The sequence below is a fragment of the Gopherus evgoodei genome, chromosome 1, assembly GCF_007399415.2.
Source record: "Gopherus evgoodei ecotype Sinaloan lineage chromosome 1, rGopEvg1_v1.p, whole genome shotgun sequence".
In the NCBI taxonomy this organism is placed as follows: Eukaryota; Metazoa; Chordata; order Testudines; family Testudinidae; genus Gopherus; species Gopherus evgoodei.
Window position 1 is genome coordinate 313,330,262 of NC_044322.1, and position 21,398 is coordinate 313,351,659.

The 21,398-nt window shown below is 44.2% G+C and overlaps 1 protein-coding gene across 1 annotated transcript in view; it reads right to left on the minus strand.

Moving 5' to 3' along the window:
• PNPLA8 (patatin like phospholipase domain containing 8) overlaps nt 1-17,085 on the minus strand; it is a 73,579-nt gene extending 56,494 nt beyond the window's left edge. Inside the window, 7 exon segments of the mRNA XM_030549000.1 lie at nt 1,003-1,035; nt 1,038-1,089; nt 5,551-5,557; nt 8,645-8,796; nt 12,234-12,383; nt 12,782-13,992; nt 16,909-17,085. Of these exon segments, the coding sequence (XP_030404860.1) occupies nt 1,003-1,035; nt 1,038-1,089; nt 5,551-5,557; nt 8,645-8,796; nt 12,234-12,383; nt 12,782-13,903 (1,516 nt within the window). The 5' untranslated portion in view covers nt 13,904-13,992; nt 16,909-17,085.
• Between the last annotated feature and the right edge of the window lie 4,313 nt (nt 17,086-21,398).

Below are 21,398 nucleotides of genomic sequence, written 5' to 3' on the forward strand. Positions count from 1 at the left end.
TAAAACACTATTTTAAAAAAAAAAGACCCAGATTACAAGTATATTTACCATGACACTCACTTATTAAAGAAACAGCATGTTTAAAAAGAACATCCAGCCATGGTAATAATATGTACACACAATCATAATACATACCGTGCTGACATATTAATACATTCATGACAAGCCTTGCCAATTCTCTCACAATCATTCAGTTACAGATCCTTTATAATTTTTCTGTGCAAAAAGTATCCCCTTATTTAAAAAGATTGTAAATTCTATTAGGCATAATTGAGTTTCCTACATATTTTTAGTTTGTACAATATAGAATCGGATCAACAAGTACTGTCTGCTATACTGAGGTGCCCATTTTTAGTCACTCAAACCTTATAACAATTATGAACCACATCAACAAAATTATGTCTATTAAGCATCTTGGAATGTGATGTCAAAGAGATAGTGGATTTCAACCCCCCTTCCAAAATAGCAAGACCCAAGAAACCCTGCTAAATATCAAGGAAAAGAAGCCTGTATGTACATAACATATTAATATTATTGCATCTGTTATATTGTTTTTCTATTGACTCTTTGTGGTATTGCTCAAAACCTGCAATACCCCTCTTCGGTATTTATGGGACACCAAATATCTTGATAGCTAGGTGTTTAAAGAGCTATTCCTTCAAAATGAATTCCTCTCATAGTTTGATGGCTCAACATAAAATTAGATTGAAATCACATGGTAATAAACGAGCATTCTTTGTGTCACCTACAATTCTACTTGGCAAAAAATTATAGCCATTTAACCTAGGTCTTAAATTATGCTGTAAATACAAAAGCAAACTTCACAAAGTTGCATCCGGTTACCAAAAAATAAAATATTCCTCAACAAAAGAACTAGCTTACATTTATAATGATGGAGTTAGTTTCCTGGGGAAAAAAACAATTTTTCAGAAACAAGATTTTTCTTATTTTTATTTTTATTAAGTTCATCACATAAAAATCCATAATATGAATACTAATTACCTGTGCTTACACCACAAATGTAGTCAAAAAGTCATGAATGGGCTTTCCAGTAAGTTCTTCTAGTTTACGTAAAGTCTGAAGTGCTACCTAAACCCCTGAAACATATTAAAGCAACATCACTGAGAATGGTAGTTTGGTTACGTCTTACGCAGAGCTAAACATGTATACAGTTTGAATATGCAACAACTAAGACAGGACATAATAAGTCTGCAAGATTTTAATACAAAGGAGGAAGAGGAATTTTGTAGTTTGACAATTATAATGAGGAGTAATAGGATACAATCGGAAAGAGAAAGATATATGTTAAATACCAATGACTAATGATTTTGGGTGCCTAACTTAAGAGCCCTTGAAGGAGTGTGAAGTGCTCCATGGTGCTCAGTACATTCTGAAAATCAAGCCAAATTAAGTACTCAAATGAATAGTCACTTTTAAAAACCTGTCTAGAAAGTTTCCCGTAGGAAGAAATCCTGCAGATAATCTAATATGACTTTCCATCTCTAACTTTTAATATCTGGAAACTAAAGTACAAGAATTAAGATATCAGTGGATGAAACACAAATAGGTACCATAAAACTGATTTTACATTTTGATTACATAAGAAAATGCATTTAAATTTTACTTTAAAAGTTGAAGAATTTTGCAGATTTGCCTTAAGGCACAAAATAAAATTACGTTTGCAAATTTTCTATTCCCCCACTTTAGAAATCATACCACAAAAAATAAAATTACAATATGAAGAGACCAACAAGTTTTAGTATCTAAATACTTGAAAATTAAAGGATTTGCAAATATTTTTATACTGAGTCAGTAGAAATTTAGTCCTCTGTTTTCAGAAACTTAGTTTCTACTGCACAGATCTAACTTATGGGAAAAAAAGTCAAGGCTGCATAGTGAAAATCTAAAGCGCTCAGAAAATTAAAACTGAGTACAAAAACTAGAATATTTTAATTTGGGTAGGATTAATGTCTCAGAAAATGGGAAATAATCGGTTGTCATTCATCTTTATAGCTCATTGTTTCAAAACCAGACGATAGTGATTAAAAGAAACTAATCCTTGAAGGAAGCTTTATAATTTTTATGCTGTTGGTTGTCAAAATAAATTCAGGTCCTAGTGGGCAGGAAGCCAGATTTCCCCCAAAAAGGCAACTGGCACTTCCCTTGGCACTCTGACCGCGGAGTCTAAAGAATAAATCAGAAGAAACAACTTTTCAGCCTGAACATTATCCCTCTAGAGCAGAATTAAAGTAACGTGGCAAGACGTCATGAAAAAATACACACATCCACTGCATGTATATCTATTCTATGGATACATAAAAGACTTCCTTTTCTAATATAGTTAATCTGGTCTCTTTGTAAATAATAAAACCATGCAGATATTCAAATATTTCTATAATTGTAAAGCAGAAAAGTGCATGTCTTTTGTTCAAACTACACTGACATTTACATTTTTAGTGAAGACTGAGCCTATTGCTATCTTTTTATGATCTGGAGACCACAAGCTGCAGGCTTCATGGGTCCTCAAAGCATGGGTCCTCAAAGCATCACAGCGACTTACAATTGTCTGAATTAAGCTTGACCCCACAAGTCTTATTCATGCTAGAAAGGGCTGAAGTAAGGCCTAGTCTACACTACGCGTTTAAACCGAATTTAGCAGCGTTAAACCAATTTAACTGTGCACCCGTCCACACAACGAGGCCCTTAATATCAATATAAAGGGCTCTTTAAACCGGTTTCTGTACTCCTCCCCGATGAGAGGAGTAGTGCTGAAATCGGTATTGCCATGTCAGATTAGGGTTAGTGTGGCTGCAAATCGACCGTACTGGCCTCCGGGCGGTATTCCACAGTGCACCATTGTGACCGCTCTGGAAAGCGATCTGAACTCAGATGCACTGGCCAGGTAGACAGGAAAAGCCCTACGAACTTTTGAATTTCATTTCCTGTTTGGCCAGCGTGGAGAGCTCACCAGCACAGGTGACCACGCAGAACTCATCAGCACAGGTAACAATGCAGTCTTCTGAGAATAGAAAAAGAGCTCCAGCATGGACCGCACTGGAGGTACTGGATCTGATCGCTATATGGGGAGAGGATTCCATGCTAATAGAACTCCGTTCCAAAAGAAGACATGAAAAAACATTTGAAAAAATTTCCAAGGCCATGATGGAGAAAGGCCACACCAGGAACTCAATGCAGTGCCGTGTGAAAGTCAAGGAGCTCAGACAAGCTCAGAAAACCAAAGCAGCAAATGGAAGGTCCGGGGCAGGGCCGAAAACATGCCGCGTCTACGCTGAGCTGCATGCAATTCTAGGGGGGTCCGCCACCACTACTCCCCCCCCGTCCGTGATTCCGAGGTGGGCGTGATAATCTCAGCCATGGCTGAGGATTCTGCGGACGGCAAAGATGAGGAGGAGGAAGAGGACGACAAGCTTGCAGAGAGCACACAGCACTCCGTTCTCCCCAACAGTCAGGAGCGTTTTCCCACCCAGACTGAATTACCCTCCCAGCCCTCCCAAGCCACTATCCCAGACAACGAAGCCATGGAAGCAACCTCTGGTAAGTGTACCTTTGTAAATATAAAACATGACTTAAAAGCAAGTGTTTTTTAATGATTAATTTGCCCTGAGGACTTGGGATGCATTTGCGGCCAGTACAGTTATTGGAAAAGTCTGTTAACATGTCTGGGGATGGAGCGGAAATTCTCCAGCGACATCTCCATGAAGCTCTCCTGGAGGTACTCCAAAAGCCTTTGCAGAAGGTTTCTGGGCAGGGCAGCCTTACTCCGTTCTCCATGGTAGGACACTTGACCACGCCATGCATGTAGCAAGTAATCTGGTATCATTGCATGACAAAGCCTAGCTGCATATGGTCCCGGTGATTGCTGGCATTCAAGAAACATCTGTTCTTTATCTCGCTGTGTTATCCTCAGGAGAGCGATATCGTTCATGGTAACCTGGTTGAAATTCACGAATTTAACTAAGGGGACAGAGATGGCCATTCCTACTGGGCTGTTTGCCTGTTACTTAAAAGAAATCCTTCCTTGCAGGTAGCCAAGCAGGGCGGGGGGAGGGGAATGGCGCTGAGCTTTTTCGCATTTGGCTAGCAGGGATCTTCCCTGCTACCAGCCATGCGGTGGGGGGAGGGGTAAAGCGATCATCCCAGAGAATTGGATGGGGGAGTGGTTTCTGCTGCTGCATGTTAACAGGAAAGCCGCAGCACTGAATGAGATTTGCTTGGTATTTGGGAAAGGAGGGCACTGTGTATATGAAGGCTGCAGAAGCCGAAAGACAATGGCTTACCATGGACGCATGCAAGCTGAATTCTGCTGCCCGGACCTGCGTCTGTGATATCTCTAACACCAGAGGTGCAGGCACTCAATATTAAGATGCAAAATGCGACCTTGTAGTGAAATCATATGCGCTATGTAAGGTGAATAGTGTTGTTCACCGTGAAAGAGTATAAGCATCGTCCAGTAAAATGTATCTTTTTAAATATTTCTCTCCCTTTTTTTCCCTCCCTCATTCAGCTGCAAATTTTTCAAGCCTCCCTACTCCATCCCGAAGGCTATCTCAGATAAGGCGGTGGAAAAAAAAGATGCGAGATGAAATGTTCTCATAAATCATGGAAGTGACCCGCAATGAAAGAGTTCATTTGAATGAGTGGAAGGACGTGGTATCAAATTACAGGAAAGATGCCAGTGAACGTGAGGACAGGAGGGACCAACGTGAGGAGAGGAGAGACGCCAGGTGGCGGCAGGAAGATCAGAGATGTAGGCAGGAAGATCAGCGGTGGCGGGATGCAACGCTGGGGCTGCTGTGTGATCAAACTGACATCCTCCGATGTCTGGTGGAGCTTCAGGAACAGCAGCAGGGTCACAGAGTGCCGCCGCAGCTCCTGTGTAACCACCCTCACCCCTCACCATGTTCCATATCTTCCTCACCCAGATGTGTAAGAACGCCTGGGGGAAGGCTTCGTGCACCCGCTCACTCCACCCCCGTGGACAGCCCAACCAAAAGGCTGTCATTACTTTGAAATTTTTTTAGTGGCCTTTTTCTTCCCTCCAATCCTCCTCCCAAACCACACCCAGGCTACCTTGTCAGTTCTCTCCCTCTTTTTATAATGACTTAATAAAGAATGCATGATTTTTAAACGAGAGTGACTTTATTTCCTTAAGCAAGCTATAATGGAAGGGGGAGGGTGGGTTGCTTACAGGGAATCAGTCAATAAAGGGGGGGGTTCATCAAGGGGAAACAAACACAACAGTCACATCGTACCCTGGCCCATGATGAAATTCGTTTTCAAAGCTTCTCTGATGCGCACCACTTCCTGGTGTGCTCTTCTAATCACCCTGGTGTCTGGCTGCGCGTAATCAGCGGCCAGGTGATTTGCCTCAGCCTCCCGCCCCGCCATAAAGGTCTCCCCCTTACTCTCACAGAGATTGTGGCGCACACAGCAAGCAGCAATAACAATGGGGACACTGGTTTGGCTGAGGTCTGAGCACGTCAGTAATGTGCGCCAGCGTGCCTTTAAACGGCCAAATGCACATTCTACCACCATTCTGTACTTGCTCAGCCTGTAGCTGAACAGCTCCTGACTACTGTCCAGGCTGCCTGTGTATGGCTTCATAAGCCATGGCATCATGGCTGGGTCCCCCAGGATAACTACAGGCATTTCAACATCCCCAACTGTTATTTTCTAGTCTGGGAAGTAATTCCCTTGCTGCAGCCGTTTAAACAGAGTAGTGTTCCTGAAGACACGAGTGTCATGAACCCTTCTCGGCCATCCCACGTGGATGTTGGTGAAACGTCCCTTGTGATCCACCACTGCTTGCGGCACCATTGAAAAGTACCTCTTGTGGTTTACGTACTGGGTGCCCTGGTGCTCCGGTGCCAAGATAGGGATATGGGTTCCATCTATGGCCCCACCACAGTTAGGGAATCCCATTGCAGTAAAGCCATCCACTATGACCTGCACATTTCCCAGAGTCACAACCTTTCGTAGCAGCAGCTTAATCATTGCTTTGGCTACTTGCATCACAGCAGCCCCCACAATAGATTTGCCCACTCCAAATTGATTCCCGACTGATCGGTAGCTGTCTGGCATTGCAAGCTCCAGAGAGCTATCGCCACTCACTTCTCAACTGTGAGGGCTGCTCTCATCTTGGTATTATGGCGTTTCAGGGAAGGGGAAAGCAAGTCAAAAGTTCCATGAAAGTGCCCTTCCACATGCAAAAGTTTTGCAGCCATGGGAATTGTCCCACACCTGCAAAACTATGCGGTCCCACCAGTCTGTGCTTGTTTCCCGGGCCCAAAATTGGCATTCAATGGCTAGAACCTGCCCCATTACCAGCAGGATCTCCAAAGCGCAGGGGCCCGCGGTTTGAGACAATTCTGTGTCCATGTCGTCATCACTCTCGTCACCACGCTGCTGTAGCCGCCTCCTCCTCGCCTGGTTTTGCAGGTCCTGGTTCAGCACAGACTGCACGAGAATGCGCCAGGTGTTTACAATGTTCATGATTGCGGTCTTGATCTGAGCAGGGTCCATGCTTGCTGTGCTATGGCATCTGTGCAGTTCACCCAGGGAAAAAGGTGTGAAACGGTTGTCTGCTGCTTTCACGGAGGAAGGGGTGAGGCTGTACCCAGAACCACCCGCGACAATGTTTTTTTGCCCCATCAGGCACTGGAATCTCAACCCAGAATTCCCAGGGGTGGGAGAGACTGTGGGAACTATGGGATAGCTACCCACAGTGCAACGCTCCGGAAATCGACGCTAGCCTCAGTACATGGACGCACACCGCCGAATTATTGTGCTTTGTGTGGCCGCATGCACTCGACTTCATACAATCTGTTTTACAAAACTGGTTTATGTAAAATTGGAATAATCCTGTAGCGTAGACATACCCTAACAGTCCTTAGAATGTAAACTCCTTGTGGAATGAACCCTGTCATCAAACGTCTGTCAAGTTGAGAGCATATCAGTGCTAGATAAATTAAATATAGCAGTGGTTTCCAAACTTGCTTCGCTGCTTGTGCAGGGAAAGTCCCTGGCGGGGTGGGCCGGGCCAGGCCAGTTTGTGTACCTGCTGCGTCTGCAGTTTCGGCCGATCGCGACTCCCAGTGACCGCGGTTCGCTGCTCCTAGCAGCTCCTATTGGCCTGGAGCAGCGAACCGCGGCCACTGGGAGCCGTGATTGGCCGAACCTGTGGATGCGGCAGGTACACAAACTGGCCCAGCCCACCGGGGGCTTTCCCTGCACAAGAGGCGGAACAAGTTTGGGAACCACTGAAATACAAGATTGAAAAGAACCATTGCATCATATAAGTCTATTTTCACCATGTCAACTGTCTCAAGGCTTTTCCTTTTGCATTGAAGTTTTCATGCTCTAAGTGAAATGTGATTTTCTTTAGGAAAACATTAACAAAAGTCAGCTGAGTAGCTTTGGAGTTATGCTAAAGGGGTGACAAGGCATATCCTTTAAAAAAGAAAAAGAAAATGATTTCTATATTCTCAAGTAACCAAAACAGGATAGTTTTGGAACTTAAAACTTGCCATGGACTTAGTCCTAAATAACTGCCTTTGATGTGAATGAAGAAATTTTACTCCTAAGGGCATTCTGTGCAGAAAAAAAAAAATAAAATAAAATAAAATTCTGCACAATATTTTAAAATTCTGAAAAAAATCTGCAAATTTTATTTGACAAATCAATGTGGAAGCTCCAGCCTGGCTTTGAGGAACACAGGTCACTGGCTGCACAGAGGTGAGAGATCACTGTGAGCAGGCAGGCTCAGCAAGGCAGGATCCAAACGTGAAGGAACTTTGTGGGGGGGGATCCAGGTGTGCATTCAAAGGGTTCTGTGTGGGGCAATGTGGGTGTGGATGGCTCAACGGTGGATCCAGGTGCAGGGTGATCTGGATGCATAGGGGCTTGTTGTGTGAGCTTACGTGCAGGTGGTTGGGGCTCGGCAGGGATGGGATTTGGGTATGGGTGGCTTGTTGGAGTAGTCCAGGTGCAGGGGGAGTGGGGTCGTCAGGGGGGGTTCTGGATGCGGGGGGGGGGGGGGGGTGAGGCTTGGTGGGAGGGTCTGAGTATGAGGGGGTCTGGATACACAGGATTGGGTAGATAGAGGAGCGGCTTCCTGGACAGTGATCCTGCCCGATGCAGCTGAAAAGCGATGGGTACAGGAAGTGTGGGGGAAGGAGGGTATTTTTCATTTTATACCAATTTTGAAGTTTTGTAAGCCAATTCTTCTAACCAATTAGAAACTATGCACTCTAAACAGCATAATGCACAATGGAACCCTTTAAAATTAAAAAAATTAATTTTTTTAGACTGTCTAATCTCAGGTACCAGAAGTATTAAGATCAATCATAAATTAAGACCAGAAAGACTTTTTACAAAAATAATCTTACATTTGTTTCCTTTACTTGCCTCCATAAACAAACTAGGGGTTGATTCCCACAAACACTTATGTACATAGTTTTACTTGACACAGGTGAGTTATCTTGGGGGATCAACAGGACCAAGCACACATGTAAAGTTAAGCACACACACAAATATTTGTAGGATCAGGTTCTAGAGGTTGGAGTTTGACCGCAAATCTACCTGCATTCGCAGTTTACAAAGGGATAAAGAGTTTCTGTCATACCTTGTTCCTCCTCCATCAATAGTCAGAATTCGAATTCCCCAGGCTTTCACCGGATCTGTATATCCAACTATAGCCAAAGCCTCCATAACAGCAGCACGAAGAGTTTCATCAATTCCTTGTCTCAGCTGTAGTAAGCATGGAATTATTTTTTCCTATAGTTGAAATGAAAAAAGTTGTATTTAGACTAAGTGTTAATACCAAAAAACTTCCACCTTTAATGTATTAGTTTAAAATTTAAATGCAAAGTTTAATTTAATATTAAAAAAAGGTTATTTTTTTTTAAAAGGAGATTTACAATCTTGGGATGGGGAGGGGATGAAAAAGTCCAACACCCTCTGTCTTGTGTATTCATGGGAAACTTCATATCACAATGCAACAATCCAGGTGAAACAGTTAAAAACTTCTAATATCTATTACAACTACAGCTACAGGGGTTTTAGAGTTAGGGTGTTAATTTTGGTGTACTAGCCAAATAGCAACTCAGGTAATTACATTGGCCCACATCCAAAAATGGACTTAAGCAGAGCAATGCTCAGCATTGCAACACCTGAATACTAGTCACCTAGCCCTACACCGGAATTGGCACACTCTGCGCCGGATACCTACACAATGCATGGAGAGAGAGAGAGAGAGAGAGAGAGAGAGAGAGAGGTGCCTGAAAATGAGATGCACAAAAACCAGCAGGCTCAGCGAGCAGATGCTTAAGCTAGCCCATATCAGACACTGAGGTGAGGGGATTATCCTTGGCCCTGCCCCCTCAGGGACTTAGGAGCCAATTTCTGGGCTGGAGGAAGGTACCTACCATAGGCAGCGGGTGGGCACCTTCAGGGAGGCTAGCCTCCTGGCTCTGCCCCATCCACATGAGGCCCGGCCCTGCCCCACCCCACCCCGAGGCAGAGCTCTCAGGCACCCCGTCCTGCCTCCCAAAGCCAGAAAAGCTCCAGGTCCATTAGAACCCCAAACTCCCTTCCCTGCCACTGGAGGAGCCCTGGACTGGTCCCAGCTGGGCCAGCAGGCCTACTTGCACGCTGGCCTGGCTGTGCCAGCCCAGAGCCACATTGGCTGACCGACTTGAGCCCCAACCACATCAGGAAACTGATCACTGTGCTGGCCCCAGCAGCCCAAGAAGCACTGGGCTGGCCTGAGGTGTGCTGGCCAACCAATATGAGCCCTGGGCCAGCCCCAGCCACATCAGCCCAAGCAGCCGAGCCATGGGGCGGCCCCAGCAGCCCCAAACTCAGGGCCGACCTAAACCACACCAGCCGGAGAATGGGAAAGGCAGTGCACCTCCCCCAGCTGCTCACTGAAAGAACACTGAACTTTTTATATACATACCTATTATACCCACTGCCTACATACCTATCGCTGCTTGGAATGCACAGCTGGGAACCCTCTGCTGGAATCAGGTATCTTAGGTGTATAAGCCAGTTCTTGAAAGAACAGCAGCAGCCCCTGGCTAACTCCACACAAAACAGCCAGTGGGTCTGGGTGGGAAGTGAAAGAGGAGTTTCCTCTTATAACCTTTAGCACAGTGGTCAGGGTACTCATTGCAAGATGTGGGAGACCTTGGCCTGGATCAAAATAAGGATTGGAACAGGGATTTCCCATCTATCAGGGCTATTCTGATGTGGGTCTCCTGTTGAAGCTGTTTCACCTTGGATAAACAATTAAATATGCATTAGGCTAGAGAGACAGAACGACTGTAGTTCAGTGGCTAAGGCACTCTTCTAATAAGCAGGAATCCCCTGTTTAAATCCTGTTCTCTTCAAGCAGAGGGAGGAAGTGCACTAGGGTTTCCCAAATCCTGGTGAGTACCCTATACATTGTACTAAGGGTTATAAGTATGACTCTACCAAATTCATGGCTTTGAATAATGCATAACAGACTGTGAAATCTGATCTCACCCATGATACCTGGCTATTGTACGCGAGGGGCAGGGCTGCAGGTACCCCAGCTGGGGACTCCCACCATGTGCTGGGCTCCAGTTGCTAGTCCCAGGTGGGTTGGGAAGGAATAGGACTTCCTCTTTACCTGCAGGGGCAGCTCTTGGGGCCAGTCAGACCCACCTCTGGGCTCTGGTGAGCTGGACTCTGAAGGCAGAACAGTCACAGAGCTCTTGTAGGGGAGGGGCAAGACTGGGGACAATCCATCTGGGGCCTTCTAACGTGCAACACACTCCAGCTGCTAGTCCCAGACAGGCTATGGCAGAATGGGACTTCCTCTTCCTCTGCAGGGCCCCTGCCCCTCCCCTAGTGCAGCCAGGGGAGGTTCCTGGAGGTGGATCTGACCGAGCCCCAGGAGCGGCCCATGCAAGGGAAGAGGAAGGCCTGTCCCTCCACAGCCCTGCCAGGACTAGCAGCTGAAGACTGGCATACAGTATGAGACCCTGGCTGGGGCCCCCTCGCCCTGCCCCTCTCCATCTCTGGGCTCAGGAGTTCAAGAGGCCTTGCGTTGGCTGTTGGGAGAAAGCAGGATGGACCATGGTGTCCCATTGATCATGGGTGGTCACCTATCCATAAGGCGAGCCTTGTCCCCCCAAAAGTGGCAACCTCCCTTTACTCTGTGACCCCCCCCAACCCTCTTTTGGGTCAGGACTTCCATGGTTACAACATCTGAAACTGGCTATTTAAAAAATACTATGACCATGAAATTGACCAAAATGGCCCATGAATTTAGTAGGGTACTAGTTATAAGGGTAACCTTCTTCTCCCCCATGCCATTTTGTGTGGAGTTAAGGGTGCTATGAGCACACCTTCTGGATCAGGCCCCTGCAGACAAGAAGCAGGGGAACACCTGTTTCTACCTGGTTTGGGACTTGCACTGGCGTTTAGGTGTGAGATTAGGCATCTGGAAGTCTGCCTGACACAGTGGTGCACATGCCCATAGACAGAAACTTAGGTACCTACTGCGTTTGGATGCCTACAGGGTTAGGGGAAGGGTGAGTGGGAGTTTTGTGCATCAGAGTAATGACTAAATCTGGGATCTGGGCCATTTCTAGAACTGGGCCATTCTGTCTGAATTCTTCCTTTTGTTTTGAACAGATATGGTATTCATAGTTTGTTATGGACTACAATGCCAAAATCTAAGGTATTTATTAAGACAAAATAAGGCTCTCTCAGACAGGAAAAGCCTTCAATTTATTTTAGTTGTACGATGAAAAGTTTCTGGTCTGTTGTACTGAACAGTCTACTGGGTTTATCACTGCTATTCATTATTTGTATTACAGGAGCACACAAAGGACCTCAATTAGGATAGGGGTTCTGTTATGGCACTGTACACAATATTGCTTCGAGAACTAAAGAATTTCTTAACAATTAATGTATAGAAGAATAAAAGCCCAAGGTTTTCTTCAAAGCAGACATTAACTTCCAATCATGATGGCTTACATATGAATCTCTTGGAGGTAATACATTAACAATAAAAAAATTGAAGATATTCACATAGCTCAAGTATAAGATACAACAGTTTAAGAAGAAAAAACAAAATGATAGATTATACATTTATCTATTTTATGATAAAACATCTGTCATTACGTAAGTACTTATTATCTATCTGTAGTTGATAGGTTGAGCGTGAAAGTGATTTGTACCTTAATAGCAACCCCTCTGGTTTCTGGAAACTCCAGAAGATGATAAGTCAGTTCTTCAATCCTGTTAATAGAGACTCTTCGGTTAGAAGATCTTCGTAAGGCCTGAACTAAAGCCCGTGTTCTGTTGTCAATACTCACTCTTGCAATAATCTAAAGATAAACAGATATGTATATTAAGAATATGAAACTGCTCCAAGAAGATATATTCAAAACTTGACAAGGCTTTTTCAAAATTTTTGTTTTCTTAGCTTACTCCAAGAAGAGATGAATGGCTTATAGTAGAATACCACTACAGGCTTCAATGAAGGTGTTTTTTTGTTTGTTTGGGTTTTTTTACTTAACTGATCTCTGGTTCTTCATTTGCATAAATTAGAAGAGCCTATTATAGATCTGGCTCACAGTGACAGTCCTTCAAATAACTTGGTTCAACGTTTCACCTATGCAGATGAGATTTCAACGTAGCTTTGAAATGATATCATTATAACATGCCTCTGACAACTACAGTAGCTAAAAAACCCAGTATTTGTAAATACTAAGCAAATACTTGCCTTTTCTCTCTGAAGAGACAAACGCTTTTCTTTCCCTTCTGCAGTTTTGATCTCTTTGTCGTCATGCTCTTCATCTTTCAAAGACTCTTTGCGTTCTTGTGATTTATCTTCTGAGGCGGCTTTTGTCTCAGATCTCAACTTGGGGACCAGACTGCCTACATAACTGTCTACAAAAGCTTGTACACTGTTACTAGGGTAGGAAAGGAAGCTTGCAATGCTCTTTTTACTGGAAGTTGGAAGAGCAGTATTTGTCTTTTCAGCATCTTGTATTTCAGCAGCAGAAATTAAAGCGGCTGCTGAACTCATCCCATTTTCATTACTCATTATGTCACTTTCTGGTGAATCAAGTTTATTTCTGAGTTCATTCCTGGAGTCCTGTAGAAAAGCATTTCCTTTTTTCTCCTGATCCATAACAGTATTAGTGCCAAAGTACCAGTTGATATGATTTGCTAAAAAGTTGTAAGTCTCTCCAAAATTTGTAGTGAAGTAGCTTACATGAAAAAGGTTGTTTTCAATATCTACAGAATCTTTTAAAGTAGCTTGATTAGTGCCACTTCTACTTATCAACGCAGACTCTGCGTTTCCATCTGCATGAACAAAATTCTTTACAGTTTGACTATTGTTGTAATCTCCCTGAGCTCCAGCACATGCAGTTCGTTTATCATTTTCTAGGTTTACCTGGAGATTGTTTTCCTGAACATTATTTTCAAATGCTTTCCCCAATATGCCAGAGTTGGGCTTGAATCGAGCTATTCGTGCAACCAGTTCACTGTGAGTGTCAGAAACAGCCTTTGAAACAGATTCAAAAGTGTTCTTAATTCGTGACATACGATTATTCACTTTTGTTAGTCCCTTGGGAGAAGAAGTGCTATGTTTAGAAACTTTATAATACAAAAAGTCATGGCTATAAATATGTTTACTACACTCCAGTGTTTTGCTTCTGGTCCATTTACATTGAGTTTTGCTTGTATGAAAAACTCTAAATGGAATACCATGACTAATCCTCCAATAAAGTTTAGGTCTACACAAATAGTACAGCTGCTTGTTTCTCTGCTTCCCCCAAAGGTTTCTTGTGTTAATCAGGAGATACAAATATGCATTTAAAGGCAAATTAACTGACATTACTTATAAATATCTATGTCTTTCATATGTTGCTTCTTTACTTCACTCCAGAAAGCTTATCTCAAAAAAGTCACACTTCATGATGTTACCTGAAATGGAAAACATTAGTTAAAATAAAGATTAGGAGTAGTTTACAAATGAATACAATTTAGTTCTCTATTTAAATAGGGAACAAACATATTCAAATGAGATACGTTCTTAGGGGTATTCTATTGCTCAGAGTATTTGGTAATGACATGCAGAACCTTCCCACTTTAGCTTATTAGTTTAAATGCACCCCAAGGCAATAAGCAGCAACCAAAGTCACTCAAAATATTTGTTTGCTTATAGGAAATCAGAAGGTAGCCCCCACACAGTTTCTAACAAACAGGTGAGCAGAGACCAAGGGTAACATGGAAATGCCATTCCTAAAAATGATTTTTCCAGTCAAGATGTTGTATGTGTTCTGTGAATAAATAGTTGACTTTACACTTTAGGACTGCAAATCCAGCACATTCCACCAATAAAAATAATATCTTGAATACCTTTCATCCTGAATCTTATAAATCTCATACAACCTATACATTGAGATTTAACACACCATTGAAGAACCACCACTTCTGGAGTGAAATGCAACAGTTTGAAAAAATACTATACAAAAGCTGCTGCAACAGCTGAAACTGTAGGAAGAATTCAGGCAGGTAGATTATTACTCCAACTAGGATTTGGCCCAAACATCAGGATTTAACACCTCTGTTCTTGTGAGTACTGCCATAAGTAGTCAGGACACGGTTTGCAAAAGCTCAAGAAGCCATATTCTGAGATGCATGGCTGCAGACACGTAAGTGATGTACATGCACAGCACACAGAAACATAGACTACGTATAAACAGATATGGTATACATGTACACACATTCATACACAGTATAAACATAGTGACAGGTACACATAGGTGCTACTTAGCTATCACATACCCCATACACGCTACAAACACAGACAAGAACACAAGACACTCACTAGCTCTAAGATGCAACTTAATGTGCTCCAATCCCTCAGACAGAGACAAACACCTACAGGATCTCTATCAAGCGTTCTTAAACCTACAACGCCCACCTGGTGAAGTGAAGAAACAGACTGACGGAGCCAGAAGGGTACCCAGAAATCACCTACTACAGGACAGGCCCAACAAAGTAACAGAACACCACTAGCCGTCACCTACACCCCCAACTAAAACCTCTCCAGCACATCATCAAGGATCTACAACCTATCCTGAAGGACGATCCCTCACTCTCACAAGAGACAGGCCAGTCCTTGCTTACACACAGCCCCTCAACCTGAAGCAAATATTCACCAGCAACTAAACATCACACAACAGAAACACTAACCCAGGAACCTATCCCTGCAACAAACCCTCTTGCCAACTCTGTCTGCTTATCTATTCAAGGGAAATCATCATAGGACCTAATCACATCAACCACACCATCAGGGGCTCATTCACCTGCACATCTACCGATATGATATATGCCATCATGTGCCAGCAATGCCCCTCTGCCATGTACTTTGGCCAAACCAGAGAGTCTCTATGCAAAAGAATAAATGGACACAAATCAGAAACCAAGAATTATAACGTTCAAAACACAGTCAGAGAACACTTCAGTCTCCCTGGACACTGAACAGCAGACCTGAAAGTGGCAATTCAACCAAAAAAACCTTCAAAAACAGACTCCAATGAGAAATTGCAGAACTGGAATTAATTTGCAAACTGGACACCATCAAATTAGGTCTGAATAAAGACTGGGAGTGGATGGGTCATTACAAAGACTAATTTCCCCCTACTGTTACTCACACCCTCTTGTCAACTGTTTGAAACAGGCCACCCTCATTACCACTACAAATGTGATTTTTCCTCCCTTTTCCTCTACTGTTGAGAATTGAATTGTCCCGTTAGCACTGACCCTCCACTTGGTAAGGCAACTCCCATCTTTTCATGTACTGTGTATATATTTCTCCTACTGCATTTTCCACTCCACGCATCTGATGAAGTGGGTTTTAGCCCACGAACGTTTATGCCCAAATACATGTGTTAGTCTCTAAGGTGCCACAAGGACTCCTCATTGTTTTCACTGATGGTATAAGCACCATAACACACAAACAGGGCACACACACTGTATAAGCACAGAGAGATACGTACATGATATACGGAAGACAATATCCATGGTATATGCACATACAGAACACAAATATGCAGTATAAACACAGTGACATTACACACACACACACACACTAAACAGGGTTTATATGTTGTGATACACACAAAGGCAGGACAAAGTGACAGGCACCCAGTGACATGGGACACATGCACGTAGACAGTGCCATATATGGTATAAACATCTAGTGTGACACATAAGGCAGAGGGAGACACACACCCAGTGTGACATGTGGGGTGGGGGGCAGGTCACACCCGGGGTACACAGCCAGTGGGACATGTGGGGTGGGGGGCAGGTCACACCCGGGGTACACAGCCAGTGGGACATGTGGGGTGGGGGCAGGTCACACCCAGTGTGACATGTGGGGTGGGGGGCAGGTCACACCCGGGGTACACACTCAGTGGGACATGTGGGGTGGGGGGCAGGTCACACCCGGGGTACACAGCCAGTGGGACATGTGGGGTGGGGGGCAGGTCACACCCGGGGTACACACTCAGTGGGACATGTGGGGTGGGGGGCAGGTCACACCCGGGGTACACAGCCAGTGGGACATGTGGGGTGGGGGGCAGGTCACACCCGGGGTACACACCCAATGTGACATGTGGGGTGGGGGGCAGGGCATACCCAATGTCACACACGCGGATACACCCACCCCGAGACAGGCCTGTCACAGTCTCGCTTCTTCACCCGCCCATCCCCAGACGTGCGGGGCACAGTCTCTCGCCCGCCCGAGAGGCGCACACGCCCGCGGAGCCGCTCAGGCGTGTGCCGAGCGCGGGCAGTCCCGGCCGGCGCTGAGCGGAGCCCGAGGACACTTACCCCGCGGGGGCCCGGCCCCAGGCCGGCGCCCTGGCACCTGTTGGGCGATGGCCCCGCCCCCTCTCTAGCAAGACCCCGAGGAGGCCTCGCGACCTGCCGCCGCGCCTCCCAGGCAGGGGCAGCCCCGGGGCCGTTCCCCGTCGCTCCTGGCGCGCGGGCCGCGGCGAGTCCCTCACGGCGGCTGGGCCTGGAGACAGGCTCAAAACAACAAGACAGCGACGGGCAGGAACCGGAGACACGCCAGCGCGCACGCGCCGGACCCGGAACCAGCTCGGGGGTGGTGCGCGTTGTCTCTTCCGCCCGGCGCTGCGTGAGGGACCCGCCCCGGACCGGGCGTCGGGGCTGGCCTGGGCGGGTGTGTCCGGGGGCTGCTGGACGGTCCCCGGCACTAAGCGCTGTGCCCGCTCCTTTCGTCCGCCGAGTGTGTCTCCCAGCGCAGGACCCCAGCCTCGCTACCCGCCCTCAAACCGCGGGGCTCTGGGCGGCTGGGCCCACCGGGCAGCCCCGGGTGGCTCTGCTACATGTGACTCGCCCTCCTAGGTCAGCCGGATGGTCCATCTAGTCCAGTAGCCTGTCTTCTAACAGTGGCCCATGGCCTAGAGGGAATCACCAGAGCAATTTGTCCAGTGCCCAGTCCATTGCCCCAGGCCTAACTTCTGGCACTCACAGCGTGGGGTTGTATCGCTGATCATCTTGGCTTATCCCCGTTGATGGGCCAGTATCTCATTCTTTTTTTTTTTAACCCAGTTACAGTTTGGTCTTCACAGTATTCTGTGGCAATGAATTATATGGTTGACTGTGCAGTGTGTGAAAAAGTACTTCATTTGGTTTGTTTTAAACCTGTGCCTGTTTATTTTGTTGGGTGACCCTTGGGTGTTGTGTTTGTTATGTGAAGGAGTAAACACTTCCTTAGTGGCTTTCTGTAGGCCTCTATCATAGCCCATCTTAGTCATCTCTTTTCCAAGCTGAAAAATTCCAGTCTTATTAAACCCTCTCATATGGAACTTCTCCCACCTGAGGATCCCGCATCCCTGCCCCTTACCGTGGAGTAGATCAGATTTCTTGATCTGTGACATGTTTTTCCCAGCCATTAATTTTTGTAGCCCTTCTCTTTACCTTTTCCAATTTTAATATACCTTTTTTGTGTTGGGTGACTAAAACTGCACACAGTATTCAAGGTGTGGATGTACCATGGATTTATATAGTGGCATTGTGATGTTATGTGAAGTTTTATCAGTCACTTTCCTAATAGAGCCTAACATTCTGTTTGCTTTTTGACTGCTGCTGCACAGTTGAGCAGATGTTTTCAGCGAACCATCCACAATGATACCAAGATCTTTCTTGAGTGGTAACAGCTAATTTAGATCCCATCATTTTGTATGTATAATTGAGATGATGTTTTCCAATGTTCATTACTTTGCATTTATCAACATTGAATTTAATCTGCTATTTTGTTGTCACTCGTCTGGTTCACTAACTCTTTGCAGTCAATTTTGGACTTAACTATCTTGAGTCATTTTGTACCGTCTGCAAATTATACCACCTAGCTGTTTAGCTCTTTTACCAGATCATTTATGAATATATTGAACAGCACAGATTCCAGTACTGGTCTCCGGGGGACATCACTATTTACTTCTCTCCATTCTGAAAACTAACCATTTGTTCCTACCCTTTGTTTTCTGTCTTTTAACCAGTTAATGATCTATGAGAGGACCTTCCCTCTTCTCCCATGACTTCTTATTATGCTTAAGAGCCTTTGCTGATGGAGCTTGTCAAAGGCTTTCTGAAAGTCCAAATACACTATATTCACTAGATCACCATTGTCCATGTGTTTGTTGACACCCTCAAAGAATTCTAATAGGTTAGTGAGGCATGGTTTCCCTTTACAAAAGGCATGTTGACTCTTCTTCAACACATCGTATTCATTTGTATGTCTGATAATTCACTGTGATGGGTTGGGTCACAGAGACCCCCCTTGGGACTACCACCTGATGTGCTGAGACTACCTCTGAGCCCGTTTTCCCTGGCAGCTTGGGACTTCAGTACCCTGTCTTATTGAGCCAGTCATGCTAGCCTGCTACAAACACAGACCCAGGTCTGAACCACATCCCCCACAAGTTACAGACTTAACTGAAAACAGCTTAACAAGTGCTCTGTCTCTAGCTCCCAGTTCCCAATGGGATCCAAACTCCAAATAAATCTGGTTTACTCTGTATAAAGCTTATACAGGATAAACTCATAAATTGTCCACCCTCTCTAACACTGATAGAGATGCACAGCTGTTTGCTTCTTCAGGAACTAATTACTTGCTCTGGATCAATTAATAAGCAAAAAGTGATTTTATTAAGTATAAAAAGTAGGATTTAAGTGGTTCCAAGTAATAACAGACAGAACCAAGTAAGTTACCAAGCAACATAAAACAAAAACATGCAAGTCTAAGCCTAATACATTAAGAAACTGAATACAGGTAAATCTCACCCACAGAGATGTTCCAGTAAGCTTTTTTCACAGACTAGACCCCTTCCTAGTCTGGGCCCAATCCTTTCCCTGGTACAGTCTTTGTTCCAGCTCAGGTGGTAGCTAGGGGATTTTTCATGACTGCAGCCTCCTTTGTTCTGTTCCACCCCCTTCTATAGCTTTGGCACAAGACAGGAATCTTTTGTCTCTCTGGGTCCCCACCCCTCCTCCTAAATGGAAAAGCCCCAAGTTTAAGATGGATTCCAGATGGCTTGCAAGTAAACAGAACCACCTACCGTCAGTTGTCCTAGTTAATGGGAGCCATCAAGATTCCAAACCACCATTAATGGCCCACACTTTGCATAATTACAATAGGACCTCAGAGTTATATTTTGTATTTCTAGTTTCAGATACAAGAATGATATATTCATGCAAATAGGATGAACAGAGACCTTTTGCATGAAGCATATTCCAGTTACATTATATTCACACTTATTAGCATATTTTCAAAAATCATATGGAGTGCAATGTCACACTGGTCTTTACTATAGTTTCATCCAATTTGCTTCTGAGGTGCCTCATCTCTGAAAAATCTTTATAGATTAGAACCAAGGTTGTAGTTCAGGCTGGAGACCACTGGGGAGTCTGAGGATCTATTGAGGCACTGGGTGTGGGCAGGTGTGAGCCGGGTGTGTCAGGTTTTCTTACCTAAGTCCACTTTGCATGTAGTGCCAGATGCAGCTTCCACATGATCGTGCTCAGTCATAGATAAATTGACCTGTGCAGACCTGATCTACACATGATGAAAATGTGGATGATTTTTTTCATGGTCAGATGGCACTGCCTTCTTCAGCTGTGAACTCAAAGGGGACTTAAATGTTAGGCATTCATAGCACTGACGTAGGTGTCCAGGCTCCTACAATGGGGAAAAGTTAAGCATCTCTGAATGAGCTCTACAAAAGCAAGCATGTTGAGCAGAGAGTCACCTAACCTAGTCAATATCAAATGCTGAAGGGTGGTATGGAGGGAAGGCAGGATGAGGGCTAAACTGCTGTACTTCAAAGGGACTCTCTCAACAAATATCAAGGAGGTGATGGTGGTTGGTGGTAGTGGTCCTCCTTTTCTCAGTAGCCCATAGATTTGATGTAGAAATCTGGATCTATTTTAGCATTTAAAACTAAAGAGAAAGGAAAATCAAAGTCTTTTCACCAATAATTCTCAAACAAACAAACAAACAAACAAAAAAGGATATATTTGTTGAATAAATTTGTAATGACTATTTCACCCAGGGCTTGTCTACACTGGCCTGCTAAATTGGTGCCACTCCAATTGATGCAGTGACATCAATTTAGCAAGTCTGGTGAAAACACAATAAATCGACGGGAGAGCAAAGTCTTATTTATTAAGAGAAAATTTAGGTGACTAAATTATAGTCAATAAAGCAAGAAAGAAAGCATTATAGTATATATATAGTAGTGCATTAACTAACATTTTAACATTGTGCTCCTTCAACTCAAAAAAGTAGTGCATAAACTAACATATATATGTCGTAAGGATCAATTACATTGAGATTATACATTTAAATGGCACAGGGTACTACACAGACTATATAACAAATAAGTGTTGTGATATTGGTACACACTGACCCTTTCATGCATATGTATAAGGCTTTTAACATTAGACTTATTACAAAGTAGCATACAAATACCCTATGCACATGTATTGAAATAGCATTCTGATTAGGGCTGTCAATTTCAGTCAACTCACGCAATTAACTCAAAACATTAATCATGATTAATTGCAGTTTTAATCACACTGTTAAACAATAGAATACCAATTGAAATTTATTAAATATTTTGGATGCTTTTCTACACTTTCGTATATATTGTATTCTGTGTTGTAATTGAAATCAGTGTATAGTATTTTTATTACAAATCTTTGCTCTGTAAAGTGATAAAAGAAAAAGTATTTTTTTATTCACCTTGTACAAACATAGTACTGTAGTGCAATCTCTTTGCTGTGAAAGTGCAATT